This window comes from Gopherus flavomarginatus, chromosome 20 (assembly GCF_025201925.1).
Source record: "Gopherus flavomarginatus isolate rGopFla2 chromosome 20, rGopFla2.mat.asm, whole genome shotgun sequence".
NCBI lineage: Eukaryota > Metazoa > Chordata > Testudines > Testudinidae > Gopherus > Gopherus flavomarginatus.
In genome coordinates, this window is record NC_066636.1 from 15,035,275 (window position 1) to 15,057,100 (window position 21,826).

Consider the following 21,826-nt stretch of genomic DNA (forward strand, 5'->3'; position numbering starts at 1 on the left):
TTTCTCCTGCTGGTGCGAAACGCTTAATCTTACTCCCACTGAGGTCTTGATCCCCTCTATTTTGGGCTACCCCTGGTCTCTCAAACAGCAGGGCCTAGCAGTATCATCACTGAGGGTGCACTTGGCAGCCATCTCTACCTTCCACCCAGACGAAGGTGGGCGTTCCGTGTTCTCACACCCTATGGTTTTGAGGTTCCTTAAGGACTTGGAGCACTTATACCCTTAAGTACACTGCCCAGCCCCGACCTGGGACCTCAAGCTGGTTTTAACCAGACTTATGTCTCCCCCATTCGAGCCGTTAGCAACCTGCTCACTACTATACCTGTCTTGGACGTCAGCTTTCCTCGTAGCCATTACATCGGCCAGACGAGTCTCCGAGCTTAGGGCTTTTACGGTGGATCCTCCGTACACTGTGTTCCACAAGGACAAGGTGCAGTTGCGACCGCACCCGGCATTCCTCCCTAAGGTGGTTTCGGCCTTTCATGTTAACCAGGACATCTTTCTCCTGGTCTTCTTCCCGAAGCCACACTCAACGCGACGGGAGCAACAATTGCACTCCCTGGATGTCCGGAGAGTGCTCGCATTTTATATTGAGCAGACAAAACCCTTTTGTAAAACGCCCCAACTCTTTGTCACGGAAGCAGACCGAATGAAAGGCCTACCTGTTTCCTCTCAGAGGATCTCATCTTGGGTGACGGCTTGCATCTGCATTTGTTATGATTTGGCTCTTATTTCCCCAAGCCACATCACCGCGCATTCTACCAGGGCTCAGGCTTCATCTGCTGCCTTCCTGGCTCATGTACCTGTCCAGGAGATATGTCGCGCAGCTACCTGGTCCTCGGTCCACACCTTTGCTTCGCATTATGCTCTGGTTCAACAGTCCAGAGATGATGCAGCCTTTGGCTCAGCAGTTTTGCATTCTGCAACATCTCACTCCGACCCCACCGCCTAGGTAAGGCTTGGGAATCATCTAACTGGAATGGATATGAGCAAGCACTCGAAGAAGAAAAGACGGTTACTCACCTTTGTAACTGTTGTTCTTCGAGATGTGTTGCTCATATCCATTCCAAACCTGCCCTCCTTCCCCACTGTCGGAGTAGCTGGCAAGAAGGAACTGAGGGGCGGTTGGGTTGGCAGGGGTATATATCCAGCGCCATGGCGGCGCCACTCCAGGGGGTGCCCAGCCTACCCACCAAGTGTTGCTAGGGTAAAAATCTTCCGACGAACAAGCACGTGGCGCATGCACACCTAACTGGAATGGATATGGGCAACACATCTCGAAGAACAACAGTTACAAAGGTGAGTAACCGTCTTTTCCTAATGCTGCAGTCCATGGGTCTGGGTCTCTGGCCTGGGTTATGCAGGAGCTCAGACTGGAGGATTGAAATGGCCCCTTCTGGCCTCAACATCTGGGGGTGAGATTTTCATTATCCATTTGTGCCTTTGAAACCCCATCCTCACTTTGAATCTATAGCAGCAGTTCTCAAATTTTAGCAACCCAAGCTCCCTTATTATGATTTAAATTTTTTCATGGACCCCCAAGGCCCCTGCTCAGCTCCAGGCCCCATCCACACCCCACATCTTCCCACCCTCGCTCCACCCCTGCCCCTCCTCTTCCTTGCTTCTTTCTGCCCCCTCCCCTGAGTGAGCCGTCCCCACTCCTCCCCCTCCCTCCCAGTGCCTCTGAAGGCACTGGGAGGAAGGGGGAGAAGTTGAGAGAATGGGGGGAGGAGTTGATCAGCAGGACCCACAAACCCCCTGGAGTACCCTCGAGAACCCCCAGGGGTCCGCAGATCACCAATTTGAGAAATGCTGAATTCTATAGGTTAGTTATAATTACTTAAACTTAGCCTAGAAAGAATTTGTAGTAAGATGAAGTAAATCAAAGTATGATCTAATATTTAAAGATCTAATAATTTCAGATATTATATTTCCTTAGTAATTGAATTATTTACTTTTAACAGAAATTACTAAAGAAATCAATGACTCAATATACAACACTTGACCACTGTTGAAAATGGCTTCCAAAATAGCCACCTTCTCCTATATCACCTCCCTAATGCAACTGGCAACGTTTAGGAGTTTACTCAAGGGCTGGAATGCAGCTGTTCTTTAAAAAATATAAAGTAAGGAGTCAAACAAACAAAAGTGGCCTTATCCCTCAGGAGCCCTCTTCCATCCCCTTAACATACAACTTCCTGTGCATGGAGACTGTTGAAATGTAGCCCTCAGTGCTCAGCTGTCTGTGATTGAAGAGAAAGTAATAACCATTACTTGTTCCAGAACATTTCAGAAACTCACCTTTGTACCATCCCCATGTAACCCTTCTGCCAGGTGGAGTTGGCAGCAACAAGGGCCAGGTTCAATATCTAAAGGTTCTTTTTCAACAATACAACACAGAACCAGCTCGAGCCCCCACCCAGTAACCTGAGACAATTACACACCACCCCTGGGTGCCTCTGCATCCCCTCTCTCAGGCAGAGAGTCTGAGTGTAGAAAAGAAACTTTTAATGAAAGGAGGGAAGTCACCTGGCATTAATTTGGGAAAACTCCACAAGCAGGATTCATAAACATAAAACCATGAGCAAAACATCCACCCCAGGGTACACTGGGCAGTGCCCTTTTGCCTCAGTTTCTTAAATCCAGCAACCAAAAGTTCCTTTAACATGACCTTCCTTTCTCCCTCCGCTGCACCCTCCACAGTTGTTGTCCTTGGTCAGGGAAGACCCAGAGTTCAGAGGTGCATTGGTGTGTGCTCACTTCCCACCCTGGCGAGGGGTAGGGGTAGGGAGGGCACCTTGCTCACTTCGCTGTCCAGGTACTTGCTTCACTCTGCCAGCCACTCTCCACTCCTCCAGCTGCTCGCTGTTCCACCAGCCAGATGCTCACTGCTCTGCTCTGGGCTGCCTTGAGGTCCCACTACTTAACACAGCTGTCAATGATTGCAGCTCACAGTGGGGAAGCCTCACAGCTAATTCAGACTGGGAAGTTCAGACTTGCTTTAGAGACACTGTCCCAAAGCAGGCCTAATGCTTAGATTTAGCTATCAGTGATTTTAAATCTAGTGGTGTGTAACAAGACTCTCATTTGAGTCATAATCAGTTCTGTTATTACCCACTGAAGATGGAACAGGCCAAATCAGCCAGCTGGCCAACCCCAGAAACAAATCCCTACCCCTACCCTCTCAGTTCCACTGGCCTTTGGTAACCCATCCCCTGCCCAGTGAGTGCAGTTTAGTTGAGGGTGAATCCCTTCAATCAGCGCATACCAAGCACAGTTCTGCTGCTCTTCTTTCACAGAACAAGGATAACAACCCTTTAGTGCCCCTGCCCCCAGGAACAACATGACTTCTGATCCAACACCAGCTAAAAGTGATCATTTGGACAAAGCAGTCCCCTCATGCTGAGCACCTGGGCAGGATGGGTGTGCCTATGCAAATCAGGTGGGTGGCAACCTGGGCAGCAGTGACCATGAGATGGTATGGTTCAGGATCCTGACAAAAGGAAGAAAGGAAAGCAGCAGAATATGGTCCCTGGATTTCAGAAAAGCAGACTTTGACTCCATCCGGGAACTGGTGGGCAGGATCCCCTGGGAGGCTAAGATGAGGGAGAAAGGAGTCCAGGAGAGCTGGCTATATTTTAAAGAAGACTTATTGAGGGCGCAGGAACAAAACCATCCTGATGTGCAGAAAGAAAAGCAAGTTTGGCAGGCCACCAGTTTGGCTTTACAGACAAATCTTCGGTGAGCATAATCACAAAAAGGAAGCTCACAAGAAGTGAAAACTTGGACAGATGACTAGGGAGGAGTATAAAAATATTGCTTGAGCATGCAGGGGTGTAATCAGGAAGACCAAAGCACAACTGGAGTTGCAGCTAGCAAAGGATGTGAAGAGTAACAAGAAGGGTTTCTACAGGTATGTTATCAACAAGAAGGTCAGGGAAAATGTGGAACCTTTACTGAACGGGTGAGGCGACCTAGTGACAGATGATGTCGAAAAGGCTGAAGTACTCAATACTTTTTTTGGCTCGGTCTTCACAGACAAGGTCAGCTCCCACACTGCTGCCCTGGGCAACACAGTATCGGGAGGAGGTGTGAAGCTCTCAGTGATGAAAGAACAGGTTAAGGACTATTTAGAAAAGCTGGACGTGCACAAGTCCATGGGACAGGAAACAATGCATCCGAGGGTGCTAAGGGAGCTGGCTGATGTGATTGCAGAGCCACTGGCCATTATCTTCGAAAAGTCATGGCGATTGGGTGGGATGGTCCCGGACGATAGGAAAAAGGCAAATATAGTGCCCATCTTTAAAAAAGGAAAGAGAATCCAGGGAACTGCAGAATGGTCAGTCTCAGATTTTCCTCAGTCCCTGGAAAAATCATGGAGCAGGTCCTCAAGGAATCCATTTTGAAGCACTTGGAGGAGAGGAAGGTGATCAGGAACAGTCAACATGGATTCATCAAGGGCAAGTCATGCCTGACCAACATGATTGCCTTCTATGATGACATACTGGCTCTGTGGATATGGGGAAAACCGTGGATGTGATATACCTTGACTTTAGCAGAGCTTTTGATACAGTATCCCACAGTATTTTTGCCAGCAAGTTAAAGAAATATGGATTGGATGAATGGACTGTAAGATGAATAGAAAGCTGGCTGGATCATCAGGCTCAACAGGCTCGAAGTCTAGTTGGCAGTCGGTATCAAGCAGAGTGACCCAGGGGTCGGTCCTAGGGCCAATTTTATTCAACATCTTCATTAATGATCTGGAAATTGGGATGGATTGCACCCTCTGCAAGTTCGTGGATGACACTAAGCTGGGGGAGAGGTAGATATGCTGGAGGGTAGGGATAGGGCCCAGAGTGACCTAGACAAATCGGAGGATTGGGCCAAAAGAAATCTGATGAGGTTTAACAAGGACAAGTGCAGAGTCCTGCACTTAGGACGGAAGAATCCCAGGCAGTGTTACAGGCTGGGGACTGACCGGCTAAGCAGCAGTTCTGCAGAAAAGGACCTGGGGATTACAGTGGACGAGAAGATGGATATGAGTCAATAGTGTGCCCTTGTTGCCAAGAAGGCTAATGGCATATTGGGCTGTATTAGTAGGGGCATCGCCAGCAGAACAAGGGAAGTGATTATTTGGCACTGTTGAGGCCACATCTAGAGTATTCCCTCCAGTTTTGGGGCTCCCAACTACAGAAAAGACGTGGACAAATTGGAGAGAGTCCAGCGGAGGGCAACGAAAATGATTAGGGGACTGGGGCACAAAGCTTAGGAGATGCTGAGGGAACTGGGGTTATTTAGTCTGCAGAAGAGAAGAGTGAGAGGGGATTTCATAGTAGCCTTCAACTACCTGAAAGGGGGTTCCAAAGAGGATGGAGCTAGGCTGTTATCAGTGGTGGCAGATGACAGAGTAAGGAGCAATGGTCTCAAGTTGCAGTGGGGGAGGTTTAGGTTGGATATTAGAAAACACTAGGAGGGCACTGAAGCACTGGAATGGGTTACCTAGGGAGGTGGTGGACTCTCTATATTTAGAGATTTTTAAGATCAGACTTGACAAAGCCCTGGCTAGGATGATTTAGTTGGTGTTGGTCCTGCTTTGAGTGGGGGATTGGACTAGATGACCTCCTGAAGTCTCTTCCAACGCTAATATTCTATGATTCTATGATTCTAAGTTGAGCTCCTGAAGTCCTCTTCCCCAGCCCATCACTATATGTCAGGGGAGAGCTCATTCAGAGCCTGATTACACTCACATTACTCCAAAGCAATCTGGTATAAATCAGGAGGGGCTGCACTGGAATCAATAAGATCTGAGGAGTTAGTAAAGGCCAAGCAGGGGAAATACATGACACGATGCAACATCCATGAATAGTGCTTTCTCCCACTTCCAACTGGCAAGCCCACTCCATGCCTTCCTGGCAGACAATCACCTGGCCTCAGTTATTCACACCTTCATTGTCAACCATCTAGATGACAGCAGTGTGATAGACCTGGGCATGAAGCCTTCAGCCCTTAGAAAACTCCAACTAGTACAGAATGACACAGTGCATCTCCTCAAGAACACAGGTTACTATGAGCCCATCAGACCCTACACAGACTCCCCTTAGAAGTGTCACAGCTGGGGCTTGGGCAGTGGCCACAGCCAAGGGCAGGAACAGGTCAGGAAGGCAGGATCTGGGTACAAGTCAGCAGAGCAGGGCTCAGTAGCCCATCAAAAAGGTAGGGTCCAACAAAGCAGCCAGCCAGGAACTAATCCATTTGCACAAACAACTTTCTGTGTCTCCTTCTGGCTTAAAGAGTGCAGCTGCACCAATCGGCGTGGCCAGCTGCTCCTCCAATCAGGACTCATGTGGGTGGTGCCTCTAGTGGGCCAGGGTTCCATTAGCCTCTCAAACCGCTAATTACTAACAAGCCACTGGGTGGCAACCAGGGGGCAAAGGTTGCTTGGGGACCTCTGCACCCCTGTTCAGGACCTGTAGTGCCTCACCAGAACAGGTGGAAGGTCTCAGCCCTGTCTTTTGGGATACTCAATGGCCTGGGCCCAGGCACCTAAAAAAAGCTTAAAGCTCCAGCTGGGGGCTGTGGTGGACAGCTCTGCTTCTCAGGTTCATAGACCCATAGGGTTAGAAGGGACCACAAGGGTCATCTCGTCTAACCCCCTGCCAAGATGCAGGATTTGTTGTGTCCAAATAATCTCAGATAGATGGCTACAGCCTCGTTCTGAAAACCTCCAGTGGAGGAGCTTCTGCAACCTCCTGAGGCAGTCTGCACCATTATCCTACTGTTCTTACCATCCATTGGGATTCTCCACTGGCAGGGAAAGCTCATCTGTGCTGGAGACAGGGCTACTCCAAAGGCCAGTCCCAGACTGTGGCGCAAACTCCCCCAGGAATTATGGACTCACCACTTCCTGCTCCCAGTGCCAGTGGTATGGCTCTGCGTGGCCTGCTCTGAATGAAACAGGACCTTTACGAATAGCCCCTCCCCTCAAATCTCTCCCAAAGCACCCCCTCCCTGGCACAAAGAGTTCTCCCTCTAGGAAGCCAGGGTCATGTTACTTAATGCCCAGCTAGAAGGCACCCAGATATTTGGGTTATGGAAGAACCATTCAATAGGGCAGAGTTCACCAAGGTCTTAGCTCTACCATGGTGCTTTGGTCTCATCACTAGTAGTGTGAATCGTGCACCCATGGGTTACTGGCATCTTCTCTGGAAATATTTTGAGCAGTACTGTGCTCCTCCCCAGCCAATGCAGCCTCCATATGGCCTGGTACCTGCAAGGCATAGTCTGGCCCTATCCTGTCTCCCCTGAGGGGTCAGCTACTGCTCTGGTGTTGCATGAGACCAGAGTCTCCAGCCTCTGTCTTGGGCCAATTAGCGGCTTCTGAGAACTACAGACTGAGCACAGCCTCTCACTTCTGCTTTGAGCTGTGGGTTTGAGTGATGACAGAGAAGAGGGGATTTCCTGTGGGAAAATCAGGCAATCCCATTGCAGACATCAACAAGAGCTTTCATTTTCTCCAGAAAAAGCACCCTAGCAGGCTCTGGAGTAGCGAGATGGTGGCATGGCTCGTGCTGGCTCTACTCCTGCACAAAGGTAAGAGTTCTCACCCCTCCTCAGCCTGCTGTTACTTACTGCGGTCTCTGCAGACTGACCTTTAACCAGTGAGTGGATGGAGAGCTGGCTCTCAGCCAGTCCCTGATGCCAGCTCAGCCACAGGGCTCACCACAGAAGTGAGCATCACTGGAACACGTCAGACCTGTGTCTGTATCAGGGAGCGAGGGGAGCAGCTCCTTCCACCCACGGGAGCAGCCAACAGTGTCGCAGGGCAGCTGGGTGAGCCATATGAACACGTATGTCAGTGCAGATTCATATGGCTCTCTGTGGGTCACTGCAGATTCATGGCTAGTAGTAATAGTGCTTAGCAGCCCCCAGCCAGGGACCAGGACTGTGGCGCTAGGCACTGTACATAGAACAAAAGGACAGTCCCTGCCCCAAGAAGCTGACAAAATATATTAGAGAGACAAGGGGGTGAGGTAATCTCTTCTATGAAACCAACTTCTGTTGGTGAGAGAAACTTCCGAGCTCACACAGAGCTCTTCTTCAGGTCTAGGACATGTGCTCAAAATGTCACAGCTAAACACAACCTGGAACAGATTGTTTAGCACATTTCAAGAGATCATTCAAGGTGAACTGGCCCATTAACACCTCTCCAGTCATGGGTGGGAGAAGGAGGCTAGTGAGTTACAGCTTGTTGTAATAAGCCACAAATCCAGTATCTCTGTTGAGTCCATGATTTTCCGTGTCTAGCAAAGTTATGAATTTAAGTTCCCAGGCTCGTGTTTTGAAGGTGCTGTGCTGGTTTCCTTTGAGGCTGAGGGCTGAGAGATCAGATATGCAGTGATCACTTTGTGAAGTATTTTTGCCTTCTATCATTTTTCTGCGTGAGTTCATTGGAGAGTGTAGTGATTGTCTGGTTTCACCCACATAGTGGTAACTGAGGCATTTAGTGCACTGGATGAGGTACATCATTTGTTTTAAGTATCAGAGGGGTAGCTGTGCTAGTCTGTATCCACAAAAACAATGAGGAGTCTGGTGGCCCTTTGAAGATTAACAGATTTATTTGAGTATAAACTTTCATGGGTAAAAACTCCACTTCTTCAGATGCATGTAGTGAAAATTACAGATACAGGCATAAGTATATATTGGCACATGAAGAGAAGGGAGTTACCTTACAAGTGGAGAACCAGTGTTGAAGGCTAATTCAGCCAGGGTGGATGTGGTCCACTCCCGATAATTGATGAGGAAGTGTCAATACCAAGAGAGGGAAAATTGCTTTTGTAGTGAGCCAGCTACTCCCAGTACCTATTCAAGCCCAAATTGATGGTATTAAGTTTGCAAATGAATTGCAGCTCAGCAGTTTCTCTTCAAAGTCTGTTTTTGAATTCTTTTTTTGAAGTATGACTACTTTAAAGTCTGTTATTGAGTGTCCATGGAGATTGAAGTGTTCTCCTACTATCATTTGTTTTGATAGTCATGTGTAGGACCCATGGAAGGGGTCTTTAAAGGTATGTTTTGGGGGATGTTGATCATTGTAGCAGTGGAGCTGTGTCTGCAGGTTTTGCATCTGTTTCTCTGGAAGCATCTTGTGCCGCTTTGAATTGGTGGGTCCTGGTGTGTGGGGAGCTTGCTTCTGATGATGAGCTTGTTAGCTTTGGGGGCGGGGGGCATGCTTCAAGGCCCAAAGAGGGGGCTCAGGAAAAAAATATTTCAGGATGTGATACCCACTGAGTATGGATTGTAATTGTTTGATGATCATAGAATCATAGACTATCAGGGTTGGAAGGGACCTAAGGAGATCATCTAGTCCAACCCCCTGCTCAAAGCAGGACCAATCCAAAGCAGGACCAGGATACCTCATATGGGTTCCAGCGTGGTGTGATAGGTGACAACTAGAGGTGTGTGATTGGAGGAGATTTATTTCTGTATTGAAGCAGGTTCTCTTGGGGTATTTGGGTGGCCCATTCCATAATAAGACCTACTTCTCTGGTGGAGTGTCCGTGTTTGGTGAAGGAAGTTTTAAGCGTGTTAAAGGGTGTATCTTTGACTTTCTCCTTGGAGCATATTCTGTGGTATCTGAGGGCTTGGCTGTAGAAAACAGATTTCTTAGTATGTTTGGGGTGGTTACTGGATCTGTCAAGGTAGGTGCAGTCATCCATGGGTGTCTTGTATACAGTTGTCTGTAGGTTTCCATTGCTGAAGCTGATTGTGGTGGCCAGGGATGCTGGCGTGGGAGTGTTCTGGAGAGAGTTTATCCTTGTGAAATGTCAAATTCTTGTTTGTGTGGGGGCCTGGACTTTCTTTTTATTGGGAGTCTCAATTTGCAGCATTTAACTTTAAAAGGATATGTCAGTTAAATATCTGACTTCAGCAAATTCCCTTGTTGCAACATCTCAGGCTGTATCTGGAGCAAGCTGGGGGCCGCTCTGTTGGTTCCTGTCTCTCCATAGTAGCAGCCACCCTGCTTCCAACTGCTGGAACATTCACTCCTAACGAGCATCCTGCACAGAGTTTTTTAAATGGCGCTTTTGTTCTTTTTAGATTCTTTGTGAGGAGAAAGAGCAGAGAGGTGTGGGACGGGGGCAGTTTGGAGGCAGGGAATGGGGTGGGTGATTCAAAGTTTGTTGTTTGATGGTTCCTTTTTGCCTTAGGAAAGTCTGGTCTTGTTTTTGTCTGGAAGGCCCCTGGGCATCCGTGAGCTTCCCAGTGGGTACCTGCTGGAGGAAAAGCCCTGGCACTCCTCTGACATGGATGCCTTTGGTTCTGGCAGCCTCACCTTCCCAGGGCACTGCAGATGGGCAGCCTGTAGGTAGGGGAAGAGAGAGTTTGGGAAGGTGACATGAGAGGTAGGGATGGGAAGGGCTGTGGGGTCTTTGCATTGGCCACCACAGTCAAGCCAGGCTCAGTAAGGGAGATGCCAAAGATGCCCAGGGGAGTAAGGAGAAGGCTGCTTTGGGTGTACGAAAAGGAGAGCCACTGGGGCCTCAGACATGCTGCTTCTATCCCAGCTTCTCCCACAACCCTAACATGAAAGTGTCTGCCTGTTGCCTCATTCCAGCCCCACAAACCACAGCCCGTGCCACTGTGAAGGTGACAGGAGTGGTGGGGAGAGCCGTGTCTCTGGGAGTCGACGTCCCCCCGGGGTTCCAAGTCAGGGATGCCATCTGGAGGTACCTGGCGCCAACAGAAGAGCTAGTGGCCACCTATTTCAGGGGCTCAGCAGAAACCCTGTACCAATCCCGTTTCTATGGACGGAGCCGGCTCCACGGTAACCTCACCCTGGAGATCAGTCCGGTGGAACTGGGAGATAGCGGCACCTTCTCAGCCCTGCTGGTGAACACACGAGGACAGACGGAGACACGCGTGCTGCACCTGGCAGTCTATGGTACGCTGGGTTGGGCTCCTTTTTCCTTGCCACTTAAGGGCAGGAGGGTGATGTGCTTGCAGCAAGGCCAATTCTGCATGGACAAACACTCTGTGCAGTCTCGCCCCAACCAGCAGGCAACAACCTGCTGCCCGGAACCATCCCTGTCCCCGCAGGCTGCCAGGCCCAGTAGCTGACTCTGACAGAGGCCCCATGAGGGAGCTGGGGCTGCTGAGCTGAGCTAGGGCCGTCCAGAGGAGGGGGACAGGTGGGGGCCCCACGAGAATATAGTATTCTCTAGTATTGCAACTTGTTTTTATGGAAAGGGCCCCTGAAATTCCTTTGTTCCAGGCCCCCTTAATCCTCTGGGCAGCTCTGAGCTGAGCTCCCAGGCAGGCAGGGCCTGGGACAGGGCACCCACCTTACCCAGACTCCTTGGGTATTTTATGTTCTAATACAAAACTGTGGGGGCAAATGTCCTGCTGGCCTGGCAAAGGGGCATTGGCCTGCGGTGCGATGCCTGGCCCAGCCTCTGCTGCAGAGCGTATAACTCAGATATCCACAGGTTACAAGGCCAGAAGGGATCATTTAGTCTGCCCTCCACTCTCTGCGTAACTATGGAAGGTGAGAGCCATTGCCATCATGAGGCACACCCACTGGGGAGCCAGCGCCAGCCTGCCGTGGAAGGCGACTGTGTGTCCCATCACCCTCATTCTGGACACCCACTGGGCATGTCCCAGAGGGCAGGGACGGGGGAGCACTGCCCTTCTGCTAACCAGGAAATGCTGTCACAGTCACAAGGCAGCACGTAGGGAACTTGGGGTTGTGATTTCCTTCTGGCCTTTATTTCTGCTCTTACAAAGCACTTGCAGGCTGGCACCACAGCCCTTTGGCTCTGGATGACGGGGGACCCTGTGAGATGGGCAGTGGATGAAGCTGCCCCCACAGGCTGTCACAGCCTCATACCCCCGTGTCCCTCCCCACACATACACATGGGTCTGTTAGGGCTGAAGTTTGAAAGCCCTGCCCATTGGGAGAGGAGCACCAAATCCCCTGGTATTTCTAGGGGTAGATCTGGTGAGTGAGTGCAAATGGGTATATTCATGCACTAATACCGGGGGTGCTGGTGCGGTGGGTGGTCCCCTGTGGAGGTGGGGGTTGAGTATCCAGCGAAGGGGAGATTACTGGCTTTGACCCCTCTGCTGTCCTGTCTGCTCTGTGTCCAGAAGTGGTTTCCCGGCTGACACTGCAGGTGTTCACATCGGAGAGCAGCCGCAGCGGCTCTGCGAGAGTCTGCGAGGTGTTCTTGACCTGTGTGGCGGCCGGTGGCACCAACGTATCCTACAGCTGGGGCAGGACGGATGGCGAGATGCTGAGCATGGACAAGCACTCTCTCTTTGAGGCTGGTCTGGTCCTATGGGCTAAGCTGGACCCCTCAGATAGGCAGGTGTCCTACACCTGTACTGCAGCTAACGCAGTCAGTCGGGAATCAGCTACCATCGCACCCTGGGAACACTGCCAGAGGGAAGCAGGTATGCCTTGTTTCACCCATCTCCCATGCCCAGCCTAGTGCCCAGCCACTTGGCTTGAGCCAAAGGCCCAGCTGTCTGCAGCCAGAAGACAGTGCCCAGAAGATGGATTTTGTGGGCGGCCATTTACTTTTGATAGCAGATTTGCGACCATGTGAAGATGGATGAGGTGGAGAGGGAGTCATGCTCCCTGGCTGGTGAATCTTCAGTGAAGATTATCAACCAGAGAGTCTAAAACTCCAGGCATATCTAGGGTGTTCTGAGTGATCAAGCCCTGGTCAGCTCCCTATCTGCAGCGCTGGAGGAGGGCTCTTGTTTACCTGCTCAGTTTAAAGGTTGGGAGTTGGCAGTCCATGTCACTCAGTCCCTCGGTGCCACAGCTGATACTACAACCAAAGGGAGTGCACGAGTAAGGGCTCAGTAGCCCATCAAAAAGGGAGTGCACGAGTAAGGGCCACAGTCTGCTCTCGTTTACATGATTGTCAAGCCAGAGTCACTCCAATGCAGTTATTGGCCTCACTCTGCATTTTCACCAGTGTAGCTTTGGCCTAGACTGTTGCAAACACAGGACAAGATTACGCAGGAAAAGCCCATGGAAGGGCCAGGAAATTCCACAAATCTTAAATTGCAAGAAATCCTCCCCCGCTCTGGATTGCAGAGGAACTTCAGCTTCCCCTGTGTTTCCTGCTGTATCAACTCACACTTGGCACCGTCAGGAGGTGGGTGGAGAATGCTTCTCCTCTGACTTTTCCTGCTGATACTGCATTTGCTGGGTTCAGTGGCTGTCCTGGCAGAGCAGCAGGAGGCTGCGGATCAGCACCAGGGGTGGTCGGGAATGCAGGCTAAAATGCAGACAGGCTGAAGTGCTGGGCAGTCTGAATTTCCCACTCGGTCATGCTCTGTTGGCTCATGGAGCGTGAGAGGTTTTTATGGTGCAGCAGGTGGCTGAGATTCCTGTTCCCAATGCCTGGCGCCAACACAGCCACAGAGCAGGTGCGAACTTGGCCGGAGCTCCCTGCTCAGCAGAGCCCATGACACTCATGACATCTTCCTCTTTCCTGCTCAGGTTCGGAAGATGCTGTGTATGACTATAGGAACATCCTGCTCATTGCTCTGCCCCTCTCTGTCCTGGTTCTGGCAGTGGCTGTCTTCGGGCTCCTTCTCTCTTGGAAGCGCTCAGGTAGGAGTCGTCTCTCATAAGAATCACTGTTCACTGACCTTGCTCTGCCAAGCATTGAAGAACCCCTGTGTGAGCTGAACACACCTGCAGAAGGGACATGAACTGCCAGGAGAATGCGGTGGGATGGGCAGTTTGATAACACAGGGATGGGCAGGGTGCAAATCCCCAGGCAGATAGATAGGAAGGGAGGGAGGTGCAGGGTGTCACAGAGCTGCTCTGTCTTTGTCTCCCACATAGAAACCAGCTGCTGCCAGTGGGGGCAGGTTTCCAGAGACAACACGAGAGCTCGATGCTCAGTCCGCATTAACCTATGGTGCCTTTGGAAATCTCCCCCTTAGGAAATGAAAGTGGGAACTTACCAGCCCCACCCCAGCCCTCCAGCAGCTCAGGGGCTGTGACACAAACAGGGAATCTGATTTTCATAGCTCTACGCCCCAGGGCTCCCTTCCCCTCTTCTCTCAGGGGGAATCTGATGCCACATGGCCAGGATCAGGGGCCTTCTACCACCAGGATGGTTTGTGGCCTCCACAGCCTTGCGAGCCTGGCTGGCCAGGGGACCAAGCCATATACCCAAACCTCCTCCCCATAAGGCACTAGCATTAGACTGCCAGGCTAGCCCCACCCAGTGGCTTCACTGGAAGACAGGGACTGGCTGCATCATAGTCCCTGTGAGAGAGCTGCAGGGAGTGGCTTCCAGCTGCTTTCAGACAACAACCTGTAGCTGTCATGTAATGGCCATTTGGAAACATTCCTGCTGGTTCCCCACTCAACTTACATTTGGAATGAAGCTACAAGGGCTCTTTGTCTGCTGGGGCTGCTGGCTCCCTTGCTGAAGCTGACAGGGAGCAGAGAGAGAATGCCACTGCTGTCTGACTGAATCTCTTAGGGAGACTCTGTAGGGGTAGTGTGAGCCCCGCAAGGGCAACTCAGCCAGTTGGGTAGATGAGCCGAGTCCCGTGGCGGTTGGGTCTTTTGACTGAGACCTTAACACCTGTCCTACCTGCGTAGACATTGTGCATCCCATGACTCAGTTAGTGTTGGCGTTTCCCCAGCGATCTTGGCCAAAATTCCCCTTGCCGCTCTGCTGCGCTGGGTGTCTGCTGTCTCCCCAGACATTGCCGCATTTCACCTGCAGTGCACGTCTTTAGCCTGTGAGGCCTGGCGAGGTGCTACAGAATGCAAAGGTGTGCTAGCCCTCGGGTGTGTGTGTGTGTGTGTGTGTGTGTGTGTGAATGGTCACTGGGCAAAGAACAAATATATTTAACAGACACCCCTCCCTGAAAGCTCTGCTACTTTTGGGAATGACATTTGTTTTCCCTTTCCTTAGGGAAGCAAAGAACGAAACCGCTGTTCGACGCCTCAGAGCCTGACGCAGCCTCTGTCTAGGAATTGACACTGTGTGCAGAGCAGAGGTGTGTCCTTCTGTAAGAGCAGCCCTCCTTTCTCTTTGTTGCTGGCGAGGCAGGAAGCTCACAAGGTTTGCTTGACCCACATTCTCTTTTCTTCTAGAGAACATCTCAGGGGGCTGGCAGCTTCCATTGCCCCTGTGACAGCTGGGTGACTGTGAGAGTCACTGTGGGTCAGGATCCCAGCACAGACTTGCTTTCGGCCACAGAAGCATTAACCAGCCTTCAGAGCACTCGCTCACCCTTTGAACTGTGTTTCTCTTCCAGACCCCCACCTTAAAAAACATGCAGACATTTTTACTGAATTTGCTTGTTTCTGTCTACAATTTTCATCAGCATTACTGAATAGACCTGAATAGTCCTCAGCTCAACAGCATCCTCCGGGGAACTCAGACCTCACCAGGAAACCCATTCAAAAGCCTGGTCTTCACTGCAAAAAAAGGAAAAAGGGATATCCTTACCTGGAGTTTGCTGACTCAAGGTGACTGACTCCAGGTGTAACTCTAGAGAAGGCGAGGCAATTTGTCATTTCACACGAGGTGGCCAGTTGAATTAACCCTTGGCCCTCCCATAGTCTTTAACTAACTGGCTAACTCAGGTGAAGATGCCAAACTGCCTTGTCTTCATGAGGGTTTTACCTCTAGTTCCTACATTCATAGATTCTAAGGTCAGAAGGGACCACTGAGAACATGTCACCTGTCCTCCAGGATAACACAGGCCAAAGAACTGCCCCCAAAATGATTCCGGCTTGAACTAGAAAATGCCTATCAAGTTAAGAGCACTTTTTTCCCGTGAAAACAAGCTCAGCTGAGTGCATGTTGGGGCTGAGCATTCTTGAGTATCTGGCCCTTAGTTAGGTGTCTAACTGGGAATGGAGCTTTTATGAAAATGTGGGTCCAGCTGTAGCTGCAGAGTCCATGGCAATCAGGCCCTCACTCCACCTATACAGGTACCTGTTACCACTTTCAAGACTTTCAAAAGAGAGGTTTATCTGAGTATAAAGTACAAATTGTCTTCAGCATGTTCAGAAACTGCTTGGAAGTTTTGGGGCCTGGAATCCACTGTCAGAAGGTTTGTGGTAGACCTGGAAAAGGATTGCAACATTCCATGCATACATGTATATTCACAGACACGAGCTTGCATGCGCACACCCTCACGCGCACACGCACTCTTTCATAGCATTCGTTGAATATGAGTGTATCTTCAGTAACTGTAACTGAATGTGACCAGAAAGTATCTGTTTATTATGTTCATTGCATGATTTTTTAAACTATATGAACACATGTAAGATTTGTGGAAAAGAATTAGAACTACGTATAAAAGTCAAATTACAAAAATGTCTACCCAGATTTGTAGCTGCGTGTTTGAAAGCGTAACCCAAGGTTTGCAATTCTCCCAGTAATGAGCTGACAGTAAAATGCTGACGATAGTTCAGTATTACATGTATTGTAAAATGGTATATGATGTGTTTATTTTACATAGCTCAGTTAGTAGCATACGAGAATCTTAATCTCAGGGTTGCAAGTTCAAGCCTCAAAGTGGACCCTTGATTCTACTACATTAAGCATGCTTTCTGGGGATTGGACTAGATGAGCCCTTGAGGTCTCTTCCAACCCTAATATTCTATGATTTGGGCAGTTATATGTGGTATATTAAAAAACACTTGACAAAACACCTGGCTGAGGAACTTCCTAGACAGTTAATGCTGCTTTTCAGTAGCTTTTGGAACACTAGGGACATTCCAGAGGACTGGAAGAAAGCAAATGTGCCAATATTTGAAAAGGCTATGCAGGACAACCTTTTTAATTATAGACCAATCAGCCTGACATAAGCTACAGGCAAAATAATGGAATGTCTGATACAGGACTTGATTGAGAAAGAATGAAAGAAGGGTAATATAGTTAATGTCAATCAACGTGGATTTGTGGGAAATAGATCCTGTCAAACTAACCTAATATCATTTTTGGATGAGATTACAAGCTGGTGGATAAAGGTAACAGTGTTGACATTAGATACTTAGAGTTCTGTAGGGCGTTTGGTACTGCATGACATTTTGATCAAAAAACTAGCCTGATATAAAATTACCATGGCACACATTAGATGGATTAAAAATTGTCTAAGAATGTGATTATAAAGGGGGATCATCATGGAGCAGGTGTGTTTCTAGTGGGGTCTTGCAGGGATCAGTTCTTGGCCCTTTGCTATTTAACATTTTTATCAGTGACCCCACAGAAAACAGAAAATCATCACTGATGAAGTTTGCATATAATGCAAAGATTGGTGGCAGGGTAAATAATGAAGGGGACTGGTCACTGGAGGGTAATATCATAAATGACAGTCAACATGGTTTATGAAAAATAAATCCTGATAGCAAAAGGAAAGGCATTAAACCAATAGGGTTTTGATGTGTTGCCCCTAAACGATTGGCTAAGACAGTAGTGCATGACCAGAGTATGAGTGAGGATGCGCCATTTGAAAACGTTTGCTGAGTAAAGATGGAGCTGCTGAAAAGACCCTTCAATCTTTCCTTGCCACTACCTGTAATCAAGTGGCTCACAAAGAGATGTTATGTGGGCAAGGTTGTAAAAACACAATACATAACTGATATGGTTGGTGCAACCGATGTCTGAGACCCCAGAACCATGCAATGAGAGCCACACAACCATGGTAATGGATCATGAATGCGATCATGAGGACAGCTCTTGGACTCAGCCATTGTTTGAGATGCCAAAACCTAATCAGGAGACCCCGAATAATTCCAATGACAGGGTGTATAGGGCCAAATCACAGCTAAGTTGCAAGTAGAAATATTTAAGGGTAAACAAAAGGTGCCGATGATAGAAACTGGTCACAGTCATGCAAATGGCTACAGAAGTGGCACCCAGTCAAAACGCTGGTGGATCAAGAGCATCAGCTAAGGAGACCTCTTGACACACAACACAGGGCAAAGGTTTTAAGCACATTATAAAAGCAAAAATGGTGCCTTATCTGTTTTTCTTCATTGAATCTGTCAGCAGTTGAGCGATGACTCTTCAGAGGCCTTGGAGACTTTGCTTACCATTCCAATGAGTACGCCCCTTTAACAAGCACTGTGCATTTGTTTGTGTTTGTGTAAGGGGTGTGCTGATAGGGACCCACAATGCCCTCTGTGCTGTAGCTGTAGGACTGTGCCTTGATATGATTTGCAAGAGGTGGAGTCAAGTAAATCTCCGTTGGCCTGGTCATATGACACCATACCGCAGAATGGGGCGTTCCATAAAAACAAACTTTCCACAGTCATTTCCAATTGACATTTTATTTGCAGTGTCTCAGCTACTCAGAGATTTATAATAAGAAGTATAGGTAAGGCACCATTTTAGTTTTTATAACATGATTTAAACCTTTACTTTTTGTGCCAAAAGGCCACATTAGCTCATGTAGGCCCATTGAAATCAGTGGAAGTTAGGAGCCTAAATACTTTTCACAGGGTTGCCAACCCTCCCGGTTTCGCCAGAAGTGTTCCAAAATTTTAGGCTGCTAGAAATCTGGCGGTATAAATCTGGCGGTACAGTAGGGCTAAGGCAGGCTCCCTACCTGCCCTGGCACCATGCTGGGAACCTTAGGGGTCCACCAGTATAATCAAGAGAGACCACGAACATGCCTGAAACCAGATGGGGGGGAAGAGGTCATGGGATCACATGCCTTCCCCTGATTTCTGCCTTCCATTTAGCACTAGCCCCCTTAGTATCTAATAAGTACCCTAAAATAGTTGCAAACTGGACTTGACTGTCAAACTTAACAGCTGTAATGAAGAAAGAACATCTGGTGTGAAATGCATCACCTTGGAACCAGTGATTCATTGTAGACCTTCTTGAAACCCTGGAAATACATCCTTTCTACTGTACTTCGCATTTTTTCTGTATTTCTTCCTGTGTACTTCTCTTCTTTTTTACTTTAAAGTTATTCTGGATAGCTCAGAGGTTGAGCATTGGCCTGCTGAACCCAGGCTTGTGAGTTCAATCCCTACAGGCTTGGGGATTGGTCCTACTTTGAGCAGGGGGTTGGACTAGATGATCTCCTGAGGTTCCTGATATTCTATATGGCTAATACACATACCAGTCAAGTTACAGAGCTCATTGTATATGGCTAATAATACCAGCCTCCTGGTTTTCCTTTCTGCTCCATTTCTTATTTACAAACTGTGGTCCAGATTCTCAGAACTCCTTAGGCACCTAACTCCTATTGCAATCACTGTGAGTATGGCACCTCCGGCTATGTCTGTGCTACAAAGCTACGTTAATTTAAGTTACGTCAATGTACAGTCACCGCTGTAATTATATCACTGTTGCATTTCCACACTATGCTCCTTGTGTCAGCAGAGCACATCCACAGTAGCAGCTCTTGCATTGGCACAGAGAACAGCGCACAGTGGGTAGGTATCCCACTGCGCAACTGGCCGCAGGGTGTTTGGGGAGGGGTTTGCAATTCCTCATCAGGGCAGGTTCAGTGTCACATGATGCAAGTTTCTCAATCCCATAATTCAATTGCAAAATGATTCTGTTACTGTCAAGCTACATCTTAATTCCAGCCTCATTTCACTCCAAACATTTTCCACCTCCTCCAGTAACATGGACCCTTCACCTGTTAAGCACATGTTTGCTGAGTGTGTGGTGAAGGTTTCTTGTATGGCACACGTTATGATGAATTTTGCCAGTGCAGCATCATAGCATACATACAAGCAGCTGGAGCAGCCTCACCTGCCCCAGAGGTCTCAGCCTAAGTCACACACGTCTATTCCCACCATCAAGGTACTGGTGCAGCACACAGAGAAACTGAGGCACACACAGCATTCATGCAAAGCAGTAAAACTCACAGAGGCTGAAGAGTTAGACTGACATACAACATAACAAGGAAAAATCCCCATCTTGTCACACCCTGTCATCCCAGGGCTGAAGCCCAACTCCGCTGTCCTCTGGCTGGGGTATTGACTCTAGAGTGGAGCTCCGGATGCGGGGTTTAAGGTGTGGGACGCGGCTCAGGGCTGGGGCAGAGGGTTAGGGTGCAGGGGTGACAGCTGCAGTCTATGCTACATATACCCTTTTAGTAAAATAATTTTATTACAGAGCTTTGGAGCAACAAGCCAGGACTAGCACACTTATTTTGAGGAGTTTACTTAATACAACCTTTGGTGTTTTATAGCTTTTTACCATTTTTAGCCCTTTGACTAGAAATTTGAGGTAACCAGAAGAATTTTATGTACAATATGGGGAGTGGGTTAACTTTTTATGTTTTTGCTTTTAAAGACTGTTGGTATGCAAATTTTAATAACAATTTTAATTAAAAGATTTGGCTAATGAAGTTTTTTTTTTTACTTAAGGAAATGTATTAGACTTTAGTATATTACTTTTTTTGATTTATTTAAACACTTTGTATTTTAAGTTGAATAAAACAAGTATTTGCATTTTAATGTAACCCTTTTATTTGATTTTAAACTAGATTATTTTATAAAAATATTAAACACAACAATTCTGGCCACGAGACAAATACAGTAAGACAGAACATAGAACACAAAACATAATTTTTATTGGGCCAGTAAATGCATGGTACGTTGAATGCTGTTTAGCTGGCATTAGGTTTTTTTGATTATTTGAAAGACAAAAAACAGAGGTCTACCCTTCTTCGACTTGACAGTAACAGTGGAGAGGGCAGCTCCAGAGTCTAGAAGACAAGAATAAATGGTTCCTCTTTGACATTTTTTTTAAACACCGGGTAAAGGCTATTTATTTAGCATATAATTTAAAGGGCTATCCTTAGAGGGGTTTTTTTGAGACCCACTCATTTGTTTTTTGACACTTAAACAGAGAATTACACAGAGAGCAGAGGGAATTATGGTCTAAACTAGGATTTTTTACTTTTATTACACTGATTGTTACAGGAGACGGGACAGAAAGATCCCAATTCGACCTCAGAGCTTCATTGCACGCTATGGCTTCCACCCTGAGGAATTACGAACAAGAGGTTCAGTTTCGCCCACACACCTAACGCCCAAATGTATACAGCAGAGAACCGTTAATCAGTTAACCAAAACAGAACAGAACCAGAACCAGATAGTGTTTCCTTATTTTATTAGGGCTCACCTTATCGGAACACGAACCCCAGGGGCAGTGGTGAAGCGAGGAAGAGGAGCTAAACACCCCGGTGGCGCCGCTCCTAGTTCTCCGCAGCTGTCCGGAATCCGATGCCTAGCTAGGAGGGTCCCGTCTGGGGTCGCCAGAAACTGTTACCGAAATGTTGGGTCTGCCTAGCTGAGAGCCAATAACAGCCTGACAGGGATAAGGAAGAGATGCTTTATTCTGCAGGAAAAAAAGGAGAGCCCTGTACTTTGGTACAAAAGACTTTGTCTTATACAAATTTTACAAATTTTTTTATACGCTTTTAAACAAAATCCCTTGCCGTGTTAACACTTAATTGGTAGTTGTTAAACCCTGCACTCTATTATTTAGTTAGTAAAAACCAGTTTAAAGCAAGTTTCTTCTGCTTTAAGGCAGAAGACAAAAAACAGTTCAAAAATTCAAGGTACTGTATACATAAGGCTTCTGCTTCCCCCTAATGGCCAAACTGTTAGTTAAAAAAATTACCAGTAACTTTCACACCTGTAAAGAGTTAAGAAGCTCAGGTAACCTGGCTGACACCTGACCCAAAGGACCAATAAGGGGACCAGATACTTTCAAATCTGGGGCAGGGCAGGTTTTTGTTTGTGCTCTTTGTTTTGGTGGTTGCTCTTGGGACTAAGAGGGACCAGACATCAATCCAT

The 21,826-nt window shown here is 48.1% G+C and overlaps 1 protein-coding gene across 2 annotated transcripts; it reads left to right on the forward strand.

Annotated features, from left to right (window-relative positions):
* The first annotated feature begins 7,436 nt into the window (after nt 1-7,436).
* SLAMF8 (SLAM family member 8) lies at nt 7,437-16,625 on the forward strand. 2 transcript variants are annotated; one of them, XM_050929919.1, is made up of 6 exons: nt 7,437-7,590; nt 10,613-10,939; nt 12,145-12,450; nt 13,514-13,627; nt 14,955-15,039; nt 15,137-16,625. In XM_050929919.1, the coding sequence occupies exons 1-5, from the start codon at nt 7,437-7,439 to the stop codon at nt 15,011-15,013; spliced, it is 960 nt and encodes a 319-aa protein (XP_050785876.1). In that variant the 3' UTR covers nt 15,014-15,039; nt 15,137-16,625. The 2 variants fall into 2 exon arrangements, with proteins under 2 accessions (XP_050785876.1, XP_050785875.1); XM_050929918.1 differs by having other exon boundaries at nt 14,955-16,625.
* Nucleotides 16,626-21,826: the final 5,201 nt, after the last annotated feature.

Coding starts and splice junctions, on each gene's coding strand:
- SLAMF8 (XM_050929918.1), top strand. CDS start 7,437: ATGACAGAGAAGAGGGGATTTCCTGTGGGAAAATCAGGCAATCCCATT. Junction 10,940..12,144: donor GCTGCACCTGGCAGTCTATG/GTACGCTGGGTT, acceptor CTCTGTGTCCAG/AAGTGGTTTCCCGGCTGACA. Junction 12,451..13,513: donor ACACTGCCAGAGGGAAGCAG/GTATGCCTTGTT, acceptor TTTCCTGCTCAG/GTTCGGAAGATGCTGTGTAT.